General features: G+C 41.9%; 1 protein-coding gene across 2 annotated transcripts in view; it reads left to right on the top strand.

Moving 5' to 3' along the window:
* Positions 1 to 10,797, top strand: part of MITD1 (microtubule interacting and trafficking domain containing 1) — a 29,635-nt gene extending 18,838 nt beyond the window's left edge. The window contains exons 5-7 of one of the 2 annotated variants that reach the window (XM_056555955.1): positions 2,812 to 2,927; positions 3,729 to 3,789; positions 9,097 to 10,797. In XM_056555955.1, the coding sequence (XP_056411930.1) occupies positions 2,812 to 2,927; positions 3,729 to 3,789; positions 9,097 to 9,192 (273 nt within the window). In that variant the 3' untranslated portion in view covers positions 9,193 to 10,797. The remainder of the gene's footprint in view (positions 1 to 2,811; positions 2,928 to 3,728; positions 3,790 to 9,096) is intronic. The other variant, XM_056555956.1, reaches the window with a different exon arrangement.
* The last annotated feature ends 118 nt before the right edge of the window (positions 10,798 to 10,915 follow it).

The following is a 10,915-nucleotide window of genomic DNA, read 5'->3' on the forward strand; positions in this document are numbered from 1 at the left end:
GGACTCCAGTTTGACATGGCTCTATTATCAAGAGTTCTGATTCTCCAGCGAAAGGAAGCCGTTCCTTTCTCCCAGTTTCATTATCATCCTCTTCAAATTTCTCCACTATCGTCCTCTTCAAGTCTCCACTATCCCTCGATCACAGGATCATTCTTCCTTCCAGGACTCGCCAGTCCCTCCTGTAGTGGCTTTGGTCCCCTCTTCTTCGACAGGTGCGATCCTTTCTGCCCCTCCACTGGCAGGTCATCTCGACGGATGCCAGTCTCAGCGGTTGGGGAGGAGTCTTCAGGGACTGGACGGTCCAGGGCCTTTGGTCCTCCCGGGAAGCTCTTCTCCCCATCAACATTAAGGAACTCAGGGCAATCTACCTTTGCCTCCGCCATTGGGAGCGCCTTCTCCAAGACCATCCTGTTTGTGTCCAGTTGGACAACTCCACAACTGTGGTGTATGTCAAACACGCAGCTCAGTGGTGATGGCTGAGGTCTTCAAGATCCTTCTCTGGGCAGAGCTCAGAGTTCCCTCGGCGATTCAAATACCAGGGGTGAAAAATTGGGAGGCGGACTTTCTCAGCGGATCCTCAGCTGACCCCGGCGAGTGGTCTCTTCATCCAGAAGCGTTTGCGGAAATCTGCAACCTCTGGGGCTCCCCGGATATGGACCTATTTGTGTCCCGCCACAACCAGAAAGTTCCTTACTTTTGTGGTGAAGTCCCAGGATCCATTGGCCCTAGCCATGGACGCTAGGGCCATCGCCCTCCCCTATCTCTTCCCTCCTCTTATTCTCCTTCCCAGGGTCCTAAAGTGGAGAGCATTCCCGCCATTCTCGTGGCTCCGGACTGTCCCAGGTGGGCGTGGTACGCCAACATGGTTCGTCTAGTGGACGACGTGCCACTGTACCCCCCCAGTTTGTCCCTCTCTCAGGGTCCCTTCTGCCACCCCAATTTACATTCGCTGCATTTGACGGCGGTTGAGACCGCGGTTCTGAGAGCCTATGATCAAGGCGCGCAAGCCATCCTCTGCGAGGATTTATCATCTTCCACTTGGCAGTCTTATTTTCGTTGGTGTGAATCTCACTCCTTTTCTCCAGTTATGTTCTCTCTCACATGACTTCTTTCCTTTTTGCAGTCGGGGCTGGAACAATGCTTGGCTCTCGGTTCCCTTAAGGGACAAGTTTTGGTTCTCTCCATCCTCTTTCAGCGTCCCCTGGCATCCGATCCTCACATCCAGACTTTTCTGCAGGGTGTTGCTCATGCGGCTCCGCCTTATAGATCCCCCTACTCCACCTTTGAATTTAAATTTAGTTCTCAGTGTCCTACAGGGTACTCCCTTCGAACCTCTCCGTGATGTTCCTCTTCATATCCTTTCCTGGAAGGTGGTCTTCCTCATTGCGGTTACTTCCATTAGGAGAGTTTTGGAGCTGGCAGCTCTCTCCTGCCATTCTCCCTACCTGGTCTTACACCAGGACAAGGTTGTTTTTCATCCTGTCCCGTACTTTTTGCCTAAGGTGGTCTCTGCCTTTCACCTAACTGAGGACATCGTCCTTCCGTCCTTTTGTCCTGCTCCATCTCATTCCAGGGAACGTTTGCTTCATGGTCTTGATGCGGTATGGGCTGTTCAGATTTACCTTTCAGTCACTTCTTCCTTTCGCCAGAGTGACTCCCTCTTTGTGCTTACGGGGGGTCATCGTAAGGGGCATCCTGCTTCGAAGGCAACCTTTTCACGGCGGATCCGTTCTGCCATTTTGGAAGCTTACCGCTGCAAGGGGAAGACTCCTCCTTTCAGGGTCTCAGCTCATTCCACTCATTCTGTCAGGGCATTCTGGGCTCTCCACAACAGGGCTTCGGCCTTGCAAATTTGTAAGGCGGCCACCTGGTCGTCCTTACACACATTTACGAAGTTTTTTACCAGGTACATACCTTTGCATCTGCTGATGTTGGTCTGGGCCTCAAGGTGTTGCAGGTGGCAGTGGTCCAGCCTTCCACCTAAGTTGCTTACATTTTTTGCCCACCCCGGGACTGCTTTGGTACATCCTACGGTTTCTGTGTCCCCCAATGGAGCCGATCGAGAAAAGTATATTTATATGCTTACTGTAAAATCTCTTTCTTGGAGCATCCATTGGGGGACACAGCACCCACCCATTTGTTCTGGTGTTCCTTGTTTGGTTACCTGTCCGAGGGTGGTCTCATTTTAATTTATATTCTGTGGTTTCCTCGGACAGTTACTGTTTTTTCTTTACCTGTCGGTCCTCTCCTACTGCTCTGGGACTAAACTGATTAGCGCAAGTGCCTGTAGGCTGGTATATCCTGCTGGGAGGGGCCTACTTTTCTTGTTGCCTAGTGTCAAGCCTCCTAGTGGCAGCAGCATATACCCATGGTCTGTGTCCCCCCAATGGATCCTCCGAGAAAGATTTTATGGTAAGCATAAAAATCTTTTTATCATCCACTTTCTTGCTGCTATGCTTTACACATAAGCAATAAGGACTTGTGTCGAGTGAACTTACAGTACATTGGCTCATAACAAACCTTGCGGCTTGGCAGTTGATTACTTTGGTCTGTATAAATTAGTTCAGCTTTCCAAGTCCGGTTGCCTGGAAAAGGTGGATATAGTCCTAGGAGACCTAAAACTGTCATCCTGGAGTTCTCAATGCAAAAGTAGCACTTGGAAAGCTGAACTAATTTATGCAGACTAAAGCAATCAGCTGCCAAGCCGCAAGCTTTGTTACAAGCCAATTCACTGTAGGTTGGCTCAACTCTAATAAGGACTTTATAATGCTGGTGACTTTTTTTTTTTTTTTTTTTCTATAATTGGACTAGGAGAATGTCAAGTATCAACAAATGTGCAGCTTGCAAGAGATCAAGAATTCACTGCAGGATTTTGGTGTAACACTAGAGGTCACCTTTTCGCCATCTATTCATGATCGGGAAATCAGGTAGGAAATACCATGTCCTAATATAGCCAGCAACCCTTAAAGGGGTACTCCGCCCCTAGACATCTTATTCCCTATCCAAAGGATAGGGGATAAGATGTCTGATCACTGGAGGCCCACCACTGGGAACCCTCTCGATCTCTCCTGCAGCCCCCCTGTCTTCTGGTGCATGGAGCGAACTTCCCTCTGGGGACCCCCGGGATAAGATGTCTAGGGGTGGAGTACCCCTTTTAAAGGGCTAACCAGGAGTAGAAAAACAGAGCTACTTTCTATCAAAAACCGCTCCTGTCTGTCTCCAGGTTGGGTGTGGTTCTGCAGCTCCATTCCATTGAAGTGAATGGAGCCAAGTTGTAAAACCACACTCAACCTGGATACAGACATGAAGCTGTTTTTGAAAGAAATTAGCTGTGTTTTTCTTTATTTAATTACCTGAACTAATATAAAAAAAAGGGTCACTGTATAGTGTATTTTGGTCTGAATATCCATCTAATGAAGTCTGGTCTGGATGAGGTGTGGCCTTTTGCAGAGGTTTCACTGTATTTACTTAAATATTAACAATACCAGTATGCTGTCCAGTGTACATTTTTATACAATGAAAGTTAATGGCATACATATGAAACCGTAGATTCGCAGATTCTTTTATCTAGCACATATGTTTTGGGTTACACTTCAGACATGCACACTGAACGTACGCCCCAAACATGTGTTAACAAAACCTTTCATTGTTTCATTTGATTGAAAGTTATTTTAACTGTATTCCTATACTGAAAATGATATGTAGTTTGTGCTTAATGATACTGGCAGGTTTAACAATGGCTGGATTATTAAGATTGGAAGAGGCCTTGATTATTTTAAGAAGCCTCAGGTGAGTAAATAGTCCAAGTATTTGTTGTGATGTTTGTAGAAAAATATCGAAATCAATAATAAAAATATCGAAATCAACTACTTTTTTTATTTTTCAGAATCTCTACATTGAGACCATTGCTATACTCAGCCCTCATGTACACAACTGCATGAGATGCGCTGTTGCTTTTATAAACCAAAGCTGTTGTCATGCCGATTGTGTGATCTGACCAGTGTTCCTGTATTTATTTTCTATATGCATACTGACAGTGGACTGGATAAATGGCATGATATCTGCAGCACTGGGAGTAATGTTCCACTTAGAAAAAACCTTTACACTTTAAAACATATCATTCATGTGCATTGCAGCTGCTCATAGGCCAGCTGATCAAGCACTATTGATGTTTCCTGTATTCTATTGAACCAGTTTTGTTAGTTACATACATAATACGTATTAGAGATAGCTGTCTGGCACTAAACTTTACTTTACTACACAAACCCCAGTACAGTTTTTAAACAATGGAATATACTTTTTTCTGAAGGTGGTGCTCTACTGTGGGGAAATTGTTAGATCAATCGTTCATCTTAGCAAGTAGAAGAAGAAATCACAGTGGCACTCACCAGTTCTTCTTCATGCTTTTATTCATAAATAAGTGCAGTGTTCCAGACATCTTACCACCTTAAGAGCGGATGCCAGTGTGCTCAAACAAAATGAGTGGTTACAGCTGTTTCTTGCCTTTCAGCACGTCAGCAGACCCTCCCTTTCCTCCTGTGCATGCAGGTTAAATGCACCCCTTGTGCATGACATCACAACTCAGGTGAAAAGGGGACTCATAATAGACAGTTTAAAAACAAAATACATTTTCAAGATATATATATATATAGTGGAAATAACTGGCACAGTGTTACAAAGTGCCCGCCATATCAATACGGTCATTTAGCCCTGCTCTATACTGGGCATTAGTCCTCATTATCCAGCGTGCCTCTAGTTCCAGCAATCTCCTATCATTATGCTTCTTGTATATTTAATCTCTGGATTCCCATGAAGGACAATACATTAGCATTACCCCCATGTTCATCATTTACATGTTCAGTTAGCCTCGGAGACTTTATCGACCAAATGTGCTCTCTGAACCTTGTTTTCATGGCCCACACTGTACTGCCCATCACAAACATCCCACAAATGCATACTAGTGCAGATACCACTGAGCTTGTTCTAAAACACATGAATTCTTTTCTTTTCCACAGCCACCTTAGGAAATGCATTTGCCAGAAACAAAGTGTGAACACCACATCACCTTCCACATCTAAAATTTTCGTTTGGACTTTCATTTTTTTTATCATTGAATTCACTACAGACTAGCACATAGTTTCGATTTTTTTTGTCCTTTTAAGTGTGATCAGAGGTTTTTGCAGTCTGTGATTTAATGTTTGGTCACTCTCAATAAAGCCCCAGTGAGTGTATATAGATTTTTTTAATCAATTCAGATAGGGGGCTAAATTTAACAGAGAACGTAAAATGTCCAATTTTATTTGTTTATGAATACATTTGTCTAAGTGTTGAAGCCTGCTGGTCCTGCTGGCTTTAGTGCGTACATAGCGCCTTCTGGAGAGAGGTTATCTACAAAAGGAGTTAACTGTAGTCCTACAAAAAGCGCATATCACTGTAGTCTACTCAAAAGAGAAATGAAGAAAAAATTATTCGTGAACAAGAGAAAGTAAATAAAAGTGGACGTTTCACATTCTCTTTTAAATTTATCTTGCTATCTGCTAAAAAAAAAAATCAATATACACTAACTGGGGCCTTGTTGAGAGGGACCCTGCATTAGGAGATCAAAGATTGCAAAAACCTCTAATCACATTTAAAAGGACAAAAAAGATGTGCTAGTCTTTAGTGAATTCAATAATAAAAAATTTAAAACGAAACATTGTTTGCAAGAAAGGCAAGAAAAATTAAGATGTAGAAGGTGATGGTGGTGTTTACGCTTTGTTTCTGGCAAATGCATTTCCTTAGGTGGCTGTGAAAAAGAAAGAAAAGAATTCATGTGTTTTAGAACAAGCTCAGTGGTATCTGCACTAGTATACATTTGTGGGATGTTTGTGATGGGCAGTACAGTGTGGGCCATGAAAACAAGGTTCAGAGAGCACATTTGGTCGATAAAATCAAAAAGGGTCCCCAAGGCTAACTGAACGTGTAAATGATGAACATGGAGGTAATGCTAATGTATTGTCCTCCATGGGGATCCAGAGATTAAATATACAAGAAGGATAATGATAGGAGATTGCCGGAACTAGATGCACGCTGGATATTAAAGGGGTATCCCGGCCCTAAGACATCTTATCCCCCATCCAAAAGATAGGAGATAAGATGTCTGATCGCGGGGGTCCCGCCTCTGGGGACCCGCAATCTTTCATGCAGCACCCCCTATCATCAGCCTCCCTGCAATCAGACATCTTATCCCCTATCCTTTTGGATGTCTTAGGGCCGAAGTACCCCTTTAAGGACTAATGCCCAGGATAGAGCAGGGCTAAATGACCGTATTGATATGGGGGGCTTTTTGTAACATTGTGCCAATTATTTTCACTATATATATATATATGCAAATCATAAAATGTTGCAGTATCTTGTAATACCTTTTTTATTGGACTAAGAGAATTTTGTAGAGACAAGCTTTCGGGATTCCTCCCTTTATAAAGTCCAAAGCAAATCGAAGCTCACAAGCAGAAGACACAGGTTACATCTCACAAATATGCAGGGGTCAAGACAATAGATGTGGAGAATTCACACTAAGATGGGCCATAAATTGTCCTGTTATAGGAACATAGACTGAATAGATAAGGATGAGAAACAGGGGGAGGGAGGGAGGGGAGAGCAGGGGAGAGACTGGAGCAGGACATAGTGAGATGCAAAAGAGAACACAGTGCAGGTTATAAGAGAATCCAGTTTAGTACAGGTTATAAGAAATTTTGATAATGAGATTAGAAGCTCAAATCCACATTGAGTCCCCTGTTTTTCCAGTCAAAAAACAGTATCATTTTGGATTCAAAAGTCTTTCTCTCTTGCGTGTTTTTGAAGTTCCCTCTCAGTATCTTGATTGTAAGGTCATGTATGGAGCGGCCTGATTGGGTAAAATGGTGTCCAACTGGGGTGCAGTAGTCCTTTTCTTTATGGCGGTTGATGGAATGTCTGTGTAGATTCATCTTTTCGTTGAGTGTCCGGCCGGTTTCACCAATGTAGCATCCCATGTCACACTTGGTGCATTGTATCATGTAGACCACATTTGGGGATGTGAGATGTAACTTGTGTCTTCTGCTTGTGAGTTTAGATTTGCTTTGGACTTGATAAAGGGAGGAATCCCGAAAGCTTGTCTCTACAAAATGCTGTTAGTCCAATAAAAAAGGTATTACAAGATACTGCAACATTTTATGATTTGCATCATATATATATATATATATATATATATATATATATATATATATATATATATATATATATATAATATTCTCTTTCAAATGTATTTTGTTTTTAACCTGTCTATTATCATTCCCCTTTCCAACTGGGCTGTGATGTCACACATAAGGAGTGCATATAACCTGCATGCACAGGAGGAAAGGGAGGGTCTGCTGAAGTGTCGGAAGGCAAGAAACAGCTGTAACCACCAGACATAAGGGAAGTGGACATCTTTGCGCTCCTCTCCCAGGCCACCCGGCAGATCCAACCTTTTCTCTGCATAGATCAACTTGTCACAAGTTGTTTTTAAAGGGGTACTCCGGTGCTTAGACATCTTATCCCCTATCCAATTCGCTCCGGGTCTGATTACCAGCGACCACAGGGCCGACTCCTCCGCCCCCGTGTGACGTCACGCTCCGCCCCTCAATGCAAGCCTACGGGAGGGGCCGTGATAGCTGTCACGACCCCTCCCATAGACTTGCATTGAGGGGCGGAGGCGTGACGTCACATGCCGCCGGCCCTGTGATCGACAGTAATCAGACCCGGAGAGAACACGCTCCGGGGACTGATTACAAACTGGGTGCTGCGTGCAAGATCACGGGGGTCCCCAGCGGCGGGACTCCCGCTATCAGGCAACTTATCCCCTATCCTTTGGATAGGGGATAAGTTGTCTAAGCACCGGAGTAGGGTTGTCCAGGATTAGAAAATAAGAGATAATGGCTTTTAAAAACAGCACCATACCTGTCCTCAGGTTATGTGTGGTATTGCAGCTCAGTTCCTTTAGAGTGATGCTGCTTTTGGAAGAAATTAGCTCTGTTTTTCTGTTGCTGGGTAACCTGTAATACTTTTAAATGTTTTACCCTAGTTTTTGCAAATATATTGTATCTCGAATCGATCCTTTTTTTTTGTCCCTGGGATGCAGAGATGCATGACAAGCTCAGCATATACATGAAGGGCCATGCCCTGTTCTGTATGTATAAATTCTTCCTCTAATAGACATTCATACAATACGTGATCAGTCAAAGAGAATACTTTATTACCCAGAGGATTGGGCCGATCATTGTATTTGCCATGAATTTATATCATCATGGGACTTGGTAAGTAACATGGAAGGAATGACTATCAGCTCTAACATAGACATTAACTACATAGCCTGGAGTTCGCTGTTCACATTTTAACCATCATACTACAAGTGACAAATCCTACAACTCCTTTAAATACCACAGCTCAGTGAACAGAGTATGTTGAGCCCAGTGCATTATGAAACAAGAAAAAACACTGCAGCTTTACTAAAATAGTCGGGGACATGGGCAACTGTAAATTCTGTCTATATATTGGCTGTGTTATTTCGAAGCTTATTGTTTGCTTGTATACTAATGTTTTCTGTGGATAACCTTGGCTATATGATCTAAGTACAAGTTTTATGAAGGCGGTAAGACTATTAGATTTTAAAGGATACAGGGGGAACTTCATCAAAACTCGTGCAGAGGAAAAGTCGATCCCTTCTTTAATTATTGAAAAGGCCTCTGAAAAATAAAAGTAGCAATCTGGTTGCTATGGGCAACTGGTCAATTTTTCCTCAGCACAGGTCTTGATGAATCTCTCCTATTGTCACTATTGTGATGTGATGTATGCATAACAGTGTGGCACAAAAAAGCAATATACTGAAAATATGGTCCAGCAATGAAACATTATGAAGCAAAAACTGCAATGACGTACCCCAATACACCAACAAGAAATGTTCTGTATGTTACAGCACTGCTGTTTGTTGTGTTCTTCATTGAGTGGATGTAAATGTGCTTATATAATACTTTAACCACTTCATTTTTTCTTTTATTTTCTGGTTCATCTCTACAATGTTTCCGTTTTGTTTTCTAGAGCCGGTTTTCCATAGGCTACTGTGACTATGACCTACGTCCCTGCTATGAGACATCAGTTGATATTTTCCATAACAATCACACACGGAAAACATGACTAAAGTCTGTACGATGGAGTGATCTAAAAGAGTTTTAGGCAAGTCGGGGTTGTTTAAAAAAAAAAAAAAGTCGCATACATATTTCTGCCGGTATTACAGGTGCATGTGGCTTCTAGCAACATAAAAGGGGTTATCCAGGATTAAAAACACATAGAGGCTTTCCTTCAAAAACAGTGTCACATCTGTTCTCAGGTTGTGTATGGTACTACCGCTCGACTTCATTCACCTACCACACACAAACTGAGGAGAGGAGTGGCACTGTTTCTGGAAGAAAGCAGCTCTGCTTTATCGCATCCTGAATAACCCCTTTAAGTATCTGAAAAGGGTAACTAATGTCTTCTGTATTGTGCCAACGTTCTTCTGGGGCTGTTTATCTGGAATCTATCCTGTTTGTGAAATAAATGATCACATACTATTATCCCTATGTGGTTGATGTGTTTGCAGATAATGATGATTTGCCCCAAAATATTAAAGCATGCAAACACAATAGCTATTCTGACTAGTGTTCTAAACCTGTCATGTGTTTTTTACTACTTTATTTATTTACGTGATATATTTGGTATATAAGATGACGTACCTTGCTTTTCTAGTTATAAAGGGGCACTATCTCAGACCATAATAACCTGACTAAGCTTTTCTAAGTGCTATTTTGTATTGTTATGAAGTCTGGTTTCTAATTTGAAGCTGTAGCTTGTAATATTGTTTCTATTGTTGTGCAGATATTTTTTTTTCTACCATATTTGTCATTGCCGCTTTGCTAAATCTACCAGTTATTTTTACATTTGTAATCATTCTGATATTACAGAGGTTCGACTTTTTACATACAGTTCCTGTAATTATGTTGGTTATTGATGCTTCATAGAGTAATTATTATGTTACTGGATGCCAAGAACCAAATATTTGTTTCTAAAATCTGATTTTGCTTTTGTGACTGTAATTTTAAAGGGGTATTCCAAGTTTTTTTAGTTATTTATCCAGGAATAGAAAAAACGAGCTAATTTATTTTAAAAACAGCTCCCTGTCTGTCTCCAGGTTCTGCAGCTCTGTTCCATTGAAGTGAATGAAGCCAAGTTGAAATACCACACTCAACCTGGAGACAGACAGGGAGTGGTTTTTGAAGAGTGTTTTTTTCTATTCCTGGATAAACCCTTTAACATGCTCAGTTTGGGACAAATACATAAAAGCATATACCTACCTTTCTCAAACCCCGCTACCGCCATTCTCTTGGAGCCAAAAACGTTGCCTAGAATGTGCACTTCTAGCTCAGCCATTCAGTGGCTAAGGCGGGACACTGTAGGCAGCTGTGAGCAGTACATGCCCTGACCCAGTGGGAAAAAGAGGGTGGCAGGAGCGAGAAAAGTATGTATATGTTTTCTTTATCTTCAAAGCCCCCCAGACTAACCCCATTAAATAAAAATAACTCGGAACACTCCTTTTTAAGTCATGAACTTTGTGGTTGTGTTCACAATATTTGCATGGCAAGGCTTTTCCAAGGATTATTATATGTGCCTCCTTTCCTTCTGTTCTCATATTGAGAATTGTATTTTAACACTGTATTTTATATGTATTTATCTTTTAATAAATAAATGCAAATATATAGATCTTTTAAATTCTTCTTTATTTTTAATTTTTTTATAAATGTTTAATTAATGTGATACTTCAACTGTTTAGTGCTGGAACCCCCACACGCTGCCATATAAGAACAGAGTCATAGTGAAGAAC

The sequence above is a fragment of the Hyla sarda genome, chromosome 2 (genome assembly GCF_029499605.1).
Source record: "Hyla sarda isolate aHylSar1 chromosome 2, aHylSar1.hap1, whole genome shotgun sequence".
NCBI classification, from domain to species: Eukaryota; Metazoa; Chordata; class Amphibia; order Anura; family Hylidae; genus Hyla; species Hyla sarda.